The following is a 17,350-nucleotide window of genomic DNA, read 5'->3' on the forward strand; positions in this document are numbered from 1 at the left end:
TTTACGTCCATCCGGCAAGTCTGTTTCCGCAATGTGACACAAATACATATTTATTGCGCGCGTAAAACACACACACACACACGCAGCCCGTAAACGTGCAGATCTCTGAGATTTATTCAACTTTATTCACGTACTTTATTCTTTTCGTGCTATTCTCCGCGCGATCGATAAAATACGGTGTATATGTATATTGCCGGCTTCTCATTCGTTCGCATCTTTGTTTTTTCTTTGTTTAAAACATACTGCGAATTTTTTATTTCTCTCAATCTTATATGATTCCATACCGCGCGCATAGTCCGAATATCGTTATTATATTAATCAAATTTCGATCGCAAGCTCGCTTGGAATAATACCGTATAAATGTATTATATTATGAACGAATAAATAATGCAAAGATAAGTTTGCTATGATTTTTAATCTTTTAATTTAATAAATTTTTTATCGAATAGATTAATATGTAAAATATTTTTATGTGTAAAATAATACTTCAAAATACATAGTGCAAAAATTTAATCCCGATTCGAGCTTAACGGATTAGATTTATGTTATTATTATTATTATTGTATAACTTTAATTAATATAAATATATAAGTGATAGGCCTTTTTAATTAATATATATATTTTTCATCCATCTGCACCGCGCAATGCATATGGACAAGGATGATTAAGAATATAGTTCTTAATGTCAATAATATATGCACACAAAAATGTGCAATTCGTAAGATATATACCCCGGAAAGTTCAAGAGAACGCTCAACAATGATAGAAGTACGCAGGAATACATACATCTTTTGAACATTAATAAAATTCTGATTCCGCAAGAATCGACTAATTAGACATTTAAATACTGCTTGTTACTAATTAGGTCATATAATTTTGAAAATAAATAAATTTTGGTCGAACTATCCAAAAACATTTTTAAACATATTTAAACGAGAATAAAATATCTAAAATAATTAAAAATAAATATATTAAATGTAAATTTGCGATTTATGTAATAATAATATTTCTAAATTATATTATAAATATACAAATGTAATAAATTAAAATATTAAATAAATAATTTTTCCAGTTTTAGAATTTTGATAAATTGCGAAATAGAAAAAATCATGAATTTTTAATTCAACAACTTACACAATCTAAATAATTATAAATAAAGATAAATAGATAAATAAATAAACAAACGTTTGCAATTATTAGAGAACGAAAGATCTAATGTTATCTGAGAAAATAATAACGTGTTAACTTTAGGCGAATTGCGGATTCGTGATAAATATTCACAACGAAAATCGGAGATTGTCTATACTCGACGCAGATATTATTATCGCCATGGTTAATGAGCGCGATAATTTGCGCTATATAAGCGCCATTGTCTAACCGCGTGCTGCGTGTAATACTGCTTTATACATACATAATGTATACATCTTACACGTTGTAAAGCCAATGTTAAATGCAGAGGTTTGCCGCGAGAAACTCCTCCGTACTTCGATCGATTGTCGTACGATTCTCGACGACGATATCTCAGATTCCGTAGTCGTGGGGGAGGCCGGGGAGAAGGGTGTGGGAGGGTACTTATGTAAAAAAAAAATCTTTTGAAAAAAAGAGCTGAGTGACAACAGGAAGTAGGACACTTTGTAGTCGGTGCAGTGGGTGAGAAATAGTAAGTGAGACGTATCCAGCGAGTGAACGAGTGGCGGTGCATACTTACGTCCCGTTAAAGGGTGCATCAGAGCGGGGTGCGAGGTGGCTGCTGCAGCGGCTGGTTGCTTGGGTTTGCTAACCTTTGTGTTACTTTTTGCAAATTCCAAACGTATGGTTTGTGGCATATCAGGATCGAATCTAACCCCCTGCTGCAAATAGATTCCCTAAATTAGTAAATCGGGAGCACACACGTGGATGGATGGTGGTAGTGTAGTAAGGCAGAGACAGAGAAAAAAAAGAAACAATAAAAAAAAAGAGAGCAAAGAGAGTGAAGGCCCTTTTTATTTCGTCACTAGCCGCCGTGTCCGGTTAATTTTTTTTATATAAAAATTTATAAATTAAAATTATCCTTTTAGTAGATTTTGCACACTTCTCTCTAAAAACACTTTACCGTTTATTCCTCCTACGATATTTTAAAAATAATCTTTTAATTAAAAAGCAAAATATATGTATCCTGTAAATTATTTTTAAAAACAGTTTGTTACACTGTTGCACGAATAAAAATTAACATATTTTATTATTGCTACAACGAAAATGTTTACAATTTATATTATATATGCTATAATACAAAAATCTTGTCCCATAAATGTGATAATAATTTTCGTCCCTGCAGTTCTACAGTGATTTAATGCAAAGTTCACAGAAATATTGATAGATCACGCTATTCCACTCCAATAACGCTATTCGCATTTTCTCTGCAGTGGTTTATTTTCTTTCGATATGTTTCAGTGACATCGTCCATTTTGCACTGTGAATATAACGCGAAAGTGAGCTAGATTGATGTTTAAATACGAAAATACGCAACCAATTTTCCATAAATCGTACTGACATTCAGTGAATATTCAGTCAAAATAGTTCGCTTTTTTCTGTCCAATCTTTTTAAAACTAACAACGATAGTGTAAAATCGCAGATCATTGATTGCTGCATATTTCCAATGTATAATTTTTGTAAAATAATATATATAATTACACTACTTAGTTATTCAATTGTTTATTAAATCTCTACGAATAAACGTATAAAAATATTTTAATATAACAATAATATAAATAGTTAACGTTATACGAATATGAGAATGTGCAAGGAAATTTATTCGTTACAGGTTGTGTAATCTGTAAAAATTATTAATTTTATTACAATATGTCTAATATCTTTCCTTGTACTATTTAACATCTTTTATTACTAAAATAGAAAAATTTAAATATATAGATAAAAATATTTTATCCTGTAAAGAGATTTAGAAACTTCTACGATAAACATGAATTTCTCGTGCGTATAAAAATTTCTTTACTAATGTTAGGAAAAAAAATATTAAAAGGCTCTACAAAAAGCTATGTTGAAAGTGGTGTTTAAACCCACAACATACGTTCCATGCCTGCGAAATCAAATTGAAAAGGCTGATCGAATCATTGATGGCTAGCGACGAAAGTGACATAGGTATAATAATAGTATAGGATTATACGCTGGATGTGGAAAGAAAATTAGCACAAGGGCGTGTACATGTGTATTCGTGTATGTGTATACGTGTGTGTTTCTCTCCTTGTACGTGTATTCATAAGGTGGGTCGCTCGTTAGTCCGTACTACGGTGTTTTCAGCGAACGTGTTCATCCGACAAAAGGATGTTTTTCTACGCGATACGTACGTTCGTACATATACCATTGCCATACTCGGGTTATGTAACATTGCAGATTGCGTGAGGTCAGTTGCAACGATATGGTAGAGCTACATGGGGTGACCAACTTAACGACTATACCAGAAAATTCGATTCGCTCGACATGACAAAAGCTACTTTTCGCGTTTAAATTATATATAATACATTCCAAAGTATATCGCGTGACAAGCTGTAGGAACATCTTTAAACCAAAAGTGATCACCTCATGGATATATGTATTTACAAATACATATATATACACATTGCATATAAATATATTCATATTTTAATTATATCATGTAAAAGATTTTTAAAAAAGGTATCATGCATAAGAGAAACTTTAAGACTTAAAAAAATTTTTGTTAAACTTTACAAGTTTTTCTTAAATTGAAAAAAATGCCGTATGCAAAAATACACACTAGGATTTTAATTTTCAAAAAAATTTTAAACTTAAAAAATTAAAAATTCTCTAAATATATATATTTCTAAATTTATAATTGCTTTTTTAAAACTTTTAATAAAGCGATTTATTAGTAATATATCGAGTATATAATTTCTTTTATTATCATATTCCATTACAATCTACACAAATAATTATTCTTGACCATAAATTGACTTGGTGCATATATTCAAATATATGTATATGCAATTAGACGATACGCTTGCCTTCGAAAGACAAACAACATAATATGTATATATATGTATATATGTATATATCGATAATGCCACACGGTGCAGCGTTATTACAATATGTCTTGGTACGCATACAGGTAGACAAAAGGTAGTAACATACTATATTTGGTCCCAATGAAAAAAAAATTAGAAAGATATAGAGAGAAAAGCTACGATAGAGAGATATAGAAGGAGAGATAAACAGTAATCAGAAGGAGAAAGTGTAGTAACTAATAGACGTAAGAGCTAGAGATAGCATTAACCCGTGCCAGCTGGAGAATCTAAGGCAGGGTGGAATCGTAAAAAAAAAAAAATAATAACAATGCCGGGCATATCTGTACGTAAGTGAGTGTCACTGTGTATATGTATGCTATCAACCCCGCGTCAACCCTGAGACTCCTGTACGAGAGTCCACCACCTTTTCCCCACCTGCTTCGCCTCGCGGATGCCTGCGAGAAAAGGGCTATTACCTGCAGATCCTGCTTCGCCGCCTCCGCGCCTGCCCTCGTGTGAAAAGTCACGAATCCCACCGGCTGAAATGAGAAAAGAAAACATAACAAGAAGCCCTTTATTCGCGTCGCATATATACAGATAGCATCTCTTTCTCTCTCTTTCTCTCTTGGCGGGCATTCATTATGCAAGCGCTTAATGTTAGTTCGCCGACGAACGGGCTTAAAAACGCCGACGCGTTTCTGGACCCGTTCGTATCATTGTTCCCATTTGGGAATATTTTATCGCATTATTCATAATAAATGCTATATAAGATAAACAAACGCTATGCGATAAAGTAATTTGCGACTACTGCATGAAGACAAATTTCTCATTTAATTCTAATAAAGCAAGTCTTTATGGAAGGTTACCAATAAAGGTCATTTTTGCTGCAACTTTTTGACTTATATATAATATTGAAGTTTTAATATTAAATAACTGGATAATTAAGGCTGTAGTTAAGATTCTGTTAAAATCCGCTTGAAGTTAGATGAAGAAGTTTAGTTGCTTGTTTGCACCTCTAAAACTTAATCTGCAAGAATCTTTCTTCTGCATCTTTCAATTTTTGCTTCTAAATAGGACACTCTAAATAACATCTATTTATATGTTAATTGCAAATTACTTCCATATAATTTCATATAATTTCATATAATTAATAATATGAGATGTAAAATAATATAAATGTATTAAGTGTTAACTATTGGATGATTGCAAAAGTTCGTGCCCGATTTGAAGTTATTAATCCATCTATGCAAATCGGGCACGAACTTTTGCAATCATCTAATATATTTTTCTTGTCAACGTTTTTATAACATTTTGAATTTTCTTTAAAAAAAATAGAACAAATATCTGCAAATATAATTACTTCATTTAAATCAAACTTCAAACTTAAGTTATTATTTAGCATTTATGTTATCTTAAAAAGAGATAATATAAGCAATACTTTGTCTCGCGTATAAAAAAAAAATTATGCTAGTAATAAAACAAATTACAATACTAAGAAATATGGTTTTACTAATTTATGGCAATTTGCAATTTTATATTCAATTGTGATTTCATATTATAATTTTATATGATAGATATGTGCAGAAATACCTCGCCATAATGTCGCAGTCGTAAAAAATATTTTGGCAACTGATCAAAAAAAAAGATCATACTCGAGAGATCTCGCCTTTATCGCGCTTCCTTTCTCTCTCGCTCGTGTGCGTGTTTGCATATTGCGCCTTCGCAGTATAAGCCTTTTATCGTCCTTTTATCTGCGCGCGCGCATTCGCTAATTTATTCAGTAGACGGCATCGATTCCATCGGTTTATACAGAATTAACGGAGCAACGGAAAACGCCGAGCGTCGTGAGAACACGCGGATCAATCCGCGCTAACGATCGCCCATCAAGGTGAACCTACTTCGCTTCATAATGCATCGCGTGATTACAACGTGGCTTGCAATCGAAGGTGTCGATTCTACGATGCGAAAGACAGAAATGCCCGATCGTTAACGCGAGGATTCGTTACACGCTGCCGTTTATTTCCGCGCCGCCTCCCTCGAATATTCATGCATCCGAAAGAATAAAATTGGATCTCATCTCGATCGAGTGCGCTCGATCTCGAAACGAACAGAGACATTTCCGAAACGAAGAATAAATAGATATTGCACAATATATACGTAATGTTTAGCTGCCTAGGTATAAATTTCTATAAATAATTCTCTACTATATTTTTTTAATATCTGAACTTAATATAATATCAACCAGTATAATTGCAATAATAATAGTAATAATAGTAATTATAATAGTTTACTATAAAAAAATATACTGTATTGCTAAATATAGGAATATATATTGCTAAATATATACATAGATATAAGATATATATTCTTTTAAATATTTTTAGCTTTCATATATTTTGCAGCAAAAAAAATAAAAATGAAAAAAATAACGTGTAATAATCTAATGAACAAGATTATATAATATATATATATATATATTTTTTTTTTAATCTTAGAGGGTCCATTGATTATTCATATTAAATGTCATGTCATAATAGTTCCATGAAAAATCTGGCAATCTCGCGTAGAGTCCGAGCTAGAGAATTGCTATCGCAGCTAAAGACAAATAAAAAAAAAAAAAAAAGAACAAATCGATCGTACTTTCACCCGATGGATATAACAGTCGTTCACAGTTCTCGCAAATGCACTTCACCGACCCGTTTTTATTCCGCGGCGAATGCAATCTGTTTCCATCGATTCGAATATTAGAATAACAAAAGCGCGTGTGACCTGCCTCGCTAGCGTGCATTACGCGAATTCGCGGAATTATTCTTATCGGAACACGGAATACCCAAACGTAATACGTAATCGTTTTGCCGCGTCGAGCGACATTTTTTATCAATATGTGCATCGTGATGTGATGTAGGTTAATGGTCATGCGTGCAAAACGCTCGACGAAGACGATCGATTCCTCCTGTATTTTCATTCTTTATATATTTTTTTTTGTATTGTTGCACACTAATATACCTTCCTGATACACAAACCGCGATAGTGCAACGCTCGTATCGGCTTTTCTTCTGGGGGTGCCAGGGTTCTTTGTGGCTTCGTCGCCGCCGTCGCGGCGACAACTTGTGCCATGGCTGTGTAAAAGTGCATGCAATTATGCACGTAACCCCGGATGGAAACAGGTATAGAAGCACTACTTTGCGCACACAAGGTACAACACTGTCGCATATAATCAAAAGGCTTGGGAATTTGTGATAACGCTAACGTCACGGATTTTACGACGTCGCTCGTTGTTTAGAAGATCGCGATGTTTAAACCTACATCGACGTGTGCTCCGAAATTTTGTACACTTTGGTTCATCTTGAAAGAGCGTTTTTTTCGCCGAAAAATCACTGATTCAAATGTAAAGAGATAAAGAGAACGTAAAATCGAACAGTACTCGATATGGGATAAATCATATAATAAAATAAATTTTAAATAATAAAATTAACAATTATTATAAAATTATGGACATAAAATTGTTAAAGAAAATGGTAATTATTAATTTCACCGTCCAAAAGTTATTACATCGTTGCATTTTGAATGGATATAACGGGAGAGATAAAAGGTTTCTTTAAAGACAAATAAATGTTGCGGTATTACTTCGTTAAATCGTCATAAATAAATTAAAATCAAAGCTTGAAGAGTAATTGCGCAATTTACAATTCAAACTTTTTCCAGTTAATCGATAGCAGATGTGAAAAGAATTTTTATTTGAAAACTCAATACCTTTCTCCATTACGATTTAATTTTATACTAATTGTGAACTGAAATCGAATCGGATTTAATGCGTGAAAGAGACCGGAAAAACAATTATACAATATCAATTGAGTCAAGAAAAGGAGATAAATTCTCACTTATAGAAGACTCCAACGCGCAGAGATAAATCATCATCACCAAGTTACAAAGGGCTTTGTACAGACTCTGCAATGGCACATCGCGCTAGATAATGGAAGAATGCGAGACAACAAAAGCTTCTAACAACATTTGAAAATCTTTTCAGTGCACTGCTGTTTTTTGAGAGAAATTGTTCCTTCCTTCTGCTTTTCGTTCGCGGCGCAACCGATGACCGAAGGAAACAAATAGCAGAAAGGTTGGCCTGACCCGGTATCGATTCGTACAGTCTGTCGTACCCAACCGTGCCAGTGGCCAAGGAAGTTTAAGCACCATTCACACGTCCTCTCACCATGCTTCTCTCGCCTATTTTATTCGCATTCTGCTCGTATTATATCCAATTACATCACACTACGACCATTACAAGCCACTGCTTGTGTTCCGCGCTGGTTACGAGGTCAAGCCGCGTATAAGGATAAAAACATGTTATTAACTTTACAATCTACAACACATTGTAATATTCCACAAATCTTTTAATTCCAATAATTAATAACAAACTTAGAAAAAATTTACAGAGTCGAAGAAAGGCACTCATAATTTTACAAACTTTGAGTCTGAAAAGATAGAATTTGTTATTAATGTAAAAAATGATATATTAAATGTTATATATTTTTAAAATCTAATTAATTATTTTATCTTTCTAAATTTTGAATTCTTCATAGATTTTTTCCAAAGATTGATGAATTTTTTATTAAATTAAGATTTAGATTTGATACATTTTTATATAAAGAATAAGAATAAAATTGATATATATTGAGAATATTATAGAATCGGAGATTGTGATATATTTAATAAAATACATTCACATAAAATTAATAGATTGATAGGTACAAGAATATATATGTATATGCATAGTTGAAATTATATATTGACCTGAAAATCTATAGCTTGCAGGATTGATAACTCAAATGGAATCAAAATCCAATCCAATTACATCACATACTACAATCAAATGATAAGCTATAAATGTCCGAGAATTTAGATCTTAAAATTCATCATTATCTTGCAATTTACAAATTCTAAGTATGACTATATATGTAAACTACAAATTTTAAAATAAATTGAGATTTATGTACGCCCCGACTCCATAATTTTTATCATCCGTAACTTTGAAGAACATAACTTTAAAGAATGGCAGATCAGCGGAACCCAAAGATTTGTTATAGTCAGTCGTCTCGCGTAATTTTTTCTTCAGCATTTGTTATTCAACATTCTTCGAGTGAAATGCGATCCTTTTGCGGTTGATACAATCGTCGCGGTTTTATTTTAGAAAGTCGTTGCATGTATTGCGCGCGCGAAGTGCAGGTAAAGAGACTATGTAATAAAAACAATAAATATCAGAATAAAAAAAATGTTAAAATGTGCTTTATGGATTAGGGATTTTACTGCGTCAGTATACTCTCGCGTGTACTGTTTCCAGCGTCGTCGCATAAATTAAAGTTATCTCGGGGGATTATACTGGGTTGAGTAGAGCGTGCGATGGCATTGCCGCATGATGAAATTTGATGTATTTCTTTTTGTTGGCTGATTAAGTATTTTTAGGGTTTCGTGACTCACATAATCAATGAACGTGTTTTTGAACAAATAAAAAAACTTACAAGCAACCGTTTTTAATAATCATTGTGACATATTTTCAAAATGCAATTTTTATTCACAAGAGTTTAAAATTTATGTAATATTTTTTGCACAAGAAAACACTAAAATATATTTATCATATTTATATTTTATACATAAAATTAACTAATGCAGCTCTTGTTAATAACTTAGTAACAAAATTTTGCAAATTGTTATTTTTAACGAATAGCATTACTCTCGTTTAAAAAATATGAACTTTCTATAATCTTTAATCTCCAAAAAATAAATATTTTATTCAGCTATAAAACATTATTATATACATAAGTGACGTTTAACATATTATGCAGTGTATTATTGTTAGTATAAACAAGTCGATAAAGAATCGACAGGTACAAATATATATTGAATGTATAAAATCACATAAAATTTCCATGTCCTGAAAATCCGATTAAAACTTGCGGTTTGGTTGATTAACTTTCCCATTCGTTTTTCTCTTGAGAATATTCGAGTTAGAGAGAGAGAGAGAGAGAGAGAGAGAGAGAGAGAGAAAATTTTGCCAGTTTTACCACGTAATTGATTGAAATTTTTTCAAAATATACATTTTGTAGAAATTCGCTCATGAAAAACCGAGATCCAATTTTATCTTTCCGTTTCTTCGAGTGCATAAAAAAATGGTATCGAAAGTATCGAGCTACTTCACACGCGCACGAATCTAAGGCTTTATTTACGTTAAAAATTACCGATGTACTCTTCAGAGTTTTCAGAAGAAGCGTTGAAAAACATATTGAATAATAGCGAATCATATCGTCAATTAAAAACAAAAATATTAAACTTCAACTTACCGATGCTGTTTTCCCATTTTTACTCGTGACTTTTAACAGCGACCCTTCGTACCCCTGAAATACAAAAAATATTATGTTATTAAAATATGTTTACATTAAAATTATGGTAAATAACTATAATATAATAAAGCGAAAATTTTTTGAACTTTAAAATATCTTTTATATTTTAATTATAATTAGAAGAATTAGATTAAAAAAAAACAAATATATATAATTATAATTGCTCATTTATACAATACTATAAACTAAAAAAATTAATATATATTTATTTTTAAATTATAAAATTTAATATAAAAATTGATTGTGTTCTTTGAGAAATTTGATACAAATAATTTCTATTTATTAAAAAAAAATCTTTTATTTATCTTCATTAACGCTTTTTAGAAAATTAATTCTGAGCAGTTTTGAAATATTCGCATTATTATTGTGATAATCTTCTCATATTGTCATCAATTTGAATTCGATGACATGATATAAGCATGATGTACATCTCTGCAATAATTATCACGCTATTAATCACAGATCCATATTTCATGCATGCGAATCGTCATGCCTACTCTTATCTTGCACAAATGAAATTGAGTTTCTAACGAACGTGAAATCGATTTCACGCACATGCGCATGAACACACGAAAATTTGACGCGCCCGTGTCAGGTTGTTACACATATTTGGAGAATTAAACAAGATGATCGTTATTATCTCAGGTCATTATGCGCATGTATGTAAACAGGTGCGAGTAAATTTGCCTGGCGTTAAACGCGCGTTCATAATGTCGGGAACTATCAAAACGAGCGAAATTATAGTCACGCTCGAAACAGTTCATTATAAAAAATCCTAAATTAACTGTAAATCTTGAATCTTTCTTCTTATCCTTTTTAATGGTGCACGCATAAAATATGGCAAGACTGACCGATCTAGTTACTTATAGCGGAATAGTATCTATTATTGTGCAATTTTTTAAATCTTACAATACACTATCTTTCCATCTCTAATGCTTAGAAATAACTATGTAAAAGAAATGTATTTTCTATTTTAAAAAATATAGTGCGCATACACAAAGACCTCGCCAAAATGCACTTATCGAGGATCCGTTAGCGACAGAATTTATGAAGAGCATTAAAAATAGCAAAGTATCAAGTGAAAAGTAGGGCACGACACATTCGCATATTTTAAATATTTGACACAAATTCTAAGATACCAGCGAATTTCTCGACCATCGCTTAAATTATTAAATGACCTACTGCAAACGTGCTTTACTTCGAGAGTGCTCTCTACTGTGCTCTGATGCAAGAAAAGTCAATTATTCATTTCGTACATAAAAGCGTTTTTAATTCACTGCGAAAAATACCTCGTTATTGCGTTATCAAGTATCTTGCCTCGTATTATCACGAAAGATAAAGGAGTCCTGCTTATAGAGTGAAAACATTTCCTTAATTTTTATGATAGCGATGCAAGTGAAACGCGCGCGCACGAGATGAGCACTCGATTACATGCAAGCGCCGTAACTCGGTGCTCATTACCTGAGTAGCAAACTGTTAATAATCGCGCGATCGTGATGGAAGTGCTAATTAACGAAACCGCAATTAGAGAGTGCCGTAAGTCTCGGAAGTCTATTCGGCATACTGCAAAATGTTTTTCAGGTTTAAATTTGGATCCACGAGGCTGCTAAAAACTACTCTTTACTACTTCGATTTATATAGGAGTATCATGACGCGCTAATGAATTATAGCCGTAATTATGAAAATGATAAATTGTACATCTTTTGTTGTTGTTCTAAATTTTCAATTAACTTTCTCTCTTTTAAATATTACATAAAATATTCTTCATAAATATAATTCTACAAAAAAAAATTTTTTTTTTCTGTAACGATTAAAACTTTATAAAATTTTAATTAATTAAAATTTTATATAACTATGTTTGAAAATGCATAACAATTTATTAATTGAAGAACTTTAATGTTCAACTGAATCGACTCTCTTCATGCAATTTTTTATTAACAACTCAAAGATAATTTAATAATAAATTCTTATTTTGCCTGAACATTTACCTTGCATTAATTTAGATTTAGATGCTTGAATCAATATGCAAAATTTTCGAAATATCTTACATTCTTACAACATTCTCTCTTTTGGCAACGAATAGCATGATCTCGCATCATTAATCAATCTCTCTCCAAATTATAAAATATATCACCAAAATTTTCCAAATATCTAACAACGTTCTTACGACATTCTCTTTCTTGCCAACCAACATCTTTCGCATCATTAATCAATCTTTCCTAGTTATAAAATATATTATCACTTAATTTTTAATATCAACTGAGACAAACATTTCTAACATTTTAAAGTTATACATGAATATATAAAATTTTAATTACACAGGAAAGCAAAATTAATATGTCTTTAGGTCAAACGTCAAACTATTAAATCAATCAATTATCCTTATTCAATTTTCCTCATTAGGAACATACATAATTAATGCACATAACGTTATCAATTTCATTTCTAAATATATACATATATCTTTCAGATCCATCCAATGTGTAGCACTTCCTAGGTATTCATTTCCAACATTTTTGACGTTTACGCTCGGCTCGGTGTCTTGCACATTATTAATTAACTTCCCTTAACTATGAAATATTGCAGTCATTAAAAAGCTGGTCTCCCGGGGGAGCATAATCGAGTTTTCACCGTTCGTATGTTGTGCTCGCGCGATGAAATGTGCAAATAACCTCTGCGCTTCTCTGAAAGTTTTCGCGATGGCACGACGACGGCGAGCGACTAATCCGCTCGGCTCTTCTTCCGACACGCTGAAAATTTATCGTAAATTCACGTGGGAAACGGGTCGTGCGACGCATTATGCGCCACGTTTAATGTTACGATATTTCAAAGACGATTAATAACCCGATTCACGCGGCGAGACTCTTCGCGCCCGCGCGAATCAAGAGATTCGCGGGCGAAAATAACGCGCGCCCGCACCTCTCAAGGTTTATTGTCCCGCGGTATGTCGCCAGTTATGTGTATCAATGCCAAGAAATTGCGTTCTCTCTTGATATGAAAAGTCGAGACAATTTGTATATAAGACAACCGTCATCCAATATACATACATCACTCCTACGCTCTGTTGCCAATAGAATTTTACGAGAAAACACGCGGGGGTTCCCGAATTCGTAGACTGCATCGTGATCCGATTTTGGACACAACTCTTGTCATTTTAATAATATTCTTCCCTATTGCATAACATCATGTGACACAACATGTAATGCAATAACTTCTTATTTGTTTGCAAATGAAAAATTCTATTTGTATTGTCACAAATAAAGAAGCAAATAAATGAAAAGATTATGTCGTAGTCGCATAAAAAATTATATCTATATATTAGTTTTTATATATAAGTTATTATTTCTTGCTGTATGGTGTAAACGAAATGCATCAAAAGTGTTGCATCTAAATTTTATTTTAAAATTTTATTTTATTTATTATTCGTAACAGAGAAAATGACTAGTACATGACTATTATAAATTATTAAATGATGAAATACAATATATTCAGTTTCTGGGATATATTCAAATAATAAAATTGTATTTTTCAATTAATTTTAAGTAGATTTTTACTTTGAGAATTTTAACGAACGTAATTAAACTTAAGAAAGTACTCAAGCATCAATATAAAATTTATGATAAGAAAACTTTATCTTTAAATTCATCAAAAGATTTACAGAGTTAATGGAAATTGATTTAAAATTGCATAACGTTTGCAATTGTATAAAATTGATTTGCATACTAATTTTTACATATGACGTCATATCACAATATTATATTCATACATTAATTTTATTTATATTAATAATTTTATTTTTGTTTCATTTTCTTCTTTATTTTATTCAGTCTTTAATTTTTAAATATTATCTATATTATTAATAATAAAATTATTAATTTCTTAAGATACTATAATTTTATATATAATACATATACATATATTATATGCACATATAATTTTATCGCAACACACATACAAACACTAAAATAATTCCAAATCAAAGAGGACTTTTAAAATTATTATTAATTTCCAATTCGATAGAAGACTTTTTTAAAATTATTAATTTCTGTACAAACACTTAAGATAATTCCAATTCGATAGAAGGCTTTTCAACATTAAACACAAATGCAACGATCTTGTTTTTTACATTAATTCATGAAACTGATCGGAAAATTAGTATATTACATTTCACTGTGTAAAATAATTATTTAAAGTGCTTTAAAAGATTGTTACGTAAAAAAACATTCTCGGACATTTCTATGTATATTTTGTTCGCGGAGTTCGTAGTACAGAAATGTAAGCATACGCACACACTAATCCTAATCCCTTTGAGCGAACTGCTGCGAACGATGATACCATGAATATACAAAACAAGGATAAAATAAAACAAGCACATAAAAAAACACGCCGCATTGCGCCGTCTTTTTCGTCGGCGAATAACGATACGCTCGAGAGAATCTCCTGGATTTAACTTTCGAGGGAGATTTCCAAATGGAGCGAGAACAATTTCCCCGTTTTTCCATCTGTCTTTCCTTTCGCGGCTATAAATGACCGCGGTTTCTTTTCTCTCTAGCTGCTGTCGGCTTAAACCGCGATTGAATTTCGTTCCTCACACGTACGAATCGTATTTATATAAGTTTTGCAGTAAAGTCTTCGATAAATTTCGGCAGGTTCGTTGTTGAATAAATTATTTCAATCGATAGAGTATGGTAATGAAAATTCTAGATAATAGAGTAAATGGAAAAAAATATTGGTTTAGCAAATATTAGAATATTTATAGTAATTATGATTAACTTTATGTTTTAATATAAGTCTATTCTTTATTTAAAATAAGTTTATATTTTTATTTATTTACGCTTTTGAGTTTAGAGAGTCAACATATGAATGCGAAAATTATAAAAATAAAAAAATCACGGAAATTATAAAAATAATGAGCGTCTTCATACATAGTTAAATTATACGGACACGAAGATCATCAGCTCTCATTGCTATCGATTTTTCGTCTCCACTGATAGAGCTCAAAACGCATACTCGCGTAATTGGCACCGACATAATTAACCTCCTAGACAAACTAACCTAGGATCCCAAGCCGTGCAAATATGACGTTATAGAGAAGTACCGTCTCTCTCTCGCGACGGGCGGTCGGCGTAGACGAGCATGATTCATAAGGGGAATATTCCACTTGTGAATACTGTTCGAACGCTTCAGTCATAACATTGCGTTTCGCACGATGCCGCGAGAACGGTAGAATGTAGATGAGCTTATTTAATCTCAACATGACGAATTAAATGTGACAACGAAGCGCCAGATACAGAGGTATTTAACATAAGATGTCAAATACGGAGGTATTTAGCATATGACGCGAAAACGATAAACTCGAGAGATTCCTCAAATCGCGCATTTTCTAAAAAAAAAGATGTGAAAAAATATACACTAATATAATCGATAGTATAATGTATAATGTATATGTGTTTCTAAATCTCGATATCTTCGAATATTCGGATTTGAATTTATAAAATGTAATGTAGAGAATCAAATCAATTATAAAATTTATAATTACGATTAAATGATTCAATTGCAGAAATTATAAATTTAAAAATGCCATTTTTATTAATAAATATAATATTTATAAATCGCTAATAGATAGGCTATTCGAGCTGTCTCGAGACGGCTCGAATAGCCTATCTATTACCGATTTATATTTGATAGATATCGAGCCTTTATATTCTTAGTGTTTAAATATAATATTGTAAAGTGTTTTAGATTGTAAAATGTCGAGACACATAAAAATTCAAACGTTTAAATTTTTGAAACTTTGAAAATATCCTGAAAATTATATAATTCATACCCTTCACACATCTCTTTCAATTCGTAAAAAATCTCTCTCGGATCTCCATTTCCGACTGTCTCGTTTCTCAAATATTATGCGCTCGCGATAGAATATTAATGTGCTTTGAACTTTAGGTCCGTCAATACCATTTACATTTACGGTTAGATCCTCGCGCATTGACGTCAGAATATCTGGTTTTTCAAATCTTGAATTCTCTCGCGCTCCACCCTTTGATCTCGACACACATCGCAGTTACGCATCTATATACTATATATATAAAATAAAAGGAGTAGAGAAATTCTCAGAGACTCACCTCGTACGCTCTGAAGAGTAGATAGAGCTCCCTCGGCTTGGTGTCCATCGGCAAGCCGCTCACGAACAAGGTGCGCACCTGAAACAGAGAAGAGAAAGAACGTTAATCTGAGTTAATTAACCTAATTGCCGGTCTAAAAAGAACCGAGCGAGAAAGAGAGAGAGAGAGAAATAAGGAAGACGAAGGAAGAGGCGTATATTGAGATGACTCGGAGACAAGGGAATCGAGAAAGTCGATTTGACTTCTGCCCTCGTCTATTAAACGAATCGATAGCTAATTGCAGAATCAATGTAAGATGCCTCGAGAAACTGCAAGAAGTCGGTCCCCCTCATTCGTCTTCCTTTTTAATTTCGCCATTAATTCGGCAATTTACAATGGCGAGCCCAATTAATTACGATTCAACCCCCGAAGATCTTCGAAAGTGATTCCCGAAGATATTTCTTCCCCCAATATCGATCATCCTTTCTGGCCACTCGTTGTTGGCATGTTCGAATTAATGCGATATTGTTTCGCTTACAACGGAGAATGCAAATCGACTTTCCGTATATTGAATGCCGTCATCGGGAACAATGCAGCGAGAAAGGAGACTGATTTGACGTGGCTTACGCTAGTAAACTTCAACGCGTTGATATGCAGATAATTGCCAAGTGTACTCGTTTCAGTAAGAGAATGTTAATTGCTAATAATTTATTCATTATATTAATAATACGCAGACTATTTTATGGTATTGTAAAAATAAAGTGTAATAGTTATGTATTCATATTTCCAGTATTATTCTCGACGCTATAATCAATTGATTTTAAACTTGATAACAAT

At 32.2% G+C, this 17,350-nt stretch overlaps 1 protein-coding gene across 6 annotated transcripts in view; it reads right to left on the bottom strand.

Annotated features, from left to right (window-relative positions):
• Positions 1 to 17,350, bottom strand: part of LOC145940077 (protein couch potato) — a 94,966-nt gene that overhangs the window by 31,649 nt on the left and 45,967 nt on the right. For 5 of the 6 annotated variants that reach the window (XR_014425956.1, XR_014425957.1, XM_083044918.1 and 2 more), the window contains 4 exons: positions 16,535 to 16,612; positions 10,353 to 10,406; positions 4,494 to 4,556; positions 1,709 to 1,850 (listed from right to left, as the gene is read on the bottom strand). Coding sequence is in view for 4 of the 6 variants with exons in the window: in XM_083044918.1 (XP_082901044.1) it covers positions 1,709 to 1,850; positions 4,494 to 4,556; positions 10,353 to 10,406; positions 16,535 to 16,612 (337 nt within the window). In the remaining 2 variants the exon portion in view is untranslated. The remainder of the gene's footprint in view (positions 1 to 1,708; positions 1,851 to 4,493; positions 4,557 to 10,352; positions 10,407 to 16,534; positions 16,613 to 17,350) is intronic. The other variant, XM_083044917.1, reaches the window with a different exon arrangement.

The sequence above is a fragment of the Prenolepis imparis genome, unplaced genomic scaffold (assembly GCF_030444845.1).
Source record: "Prenolepis imparis isolate NDT839.2.m4 unplaced genomic scaffold, iyPreImpa1.0 SCAF_8, whole genome shotgun sequence".
NCBI classification, from domain to species: domain Eukaryota; kingdom Metazoa; phylum Arthropoda; class Insecta; order Hymenoptera; family Formicidae; genus Prenolepis; species Prenolepis imparis.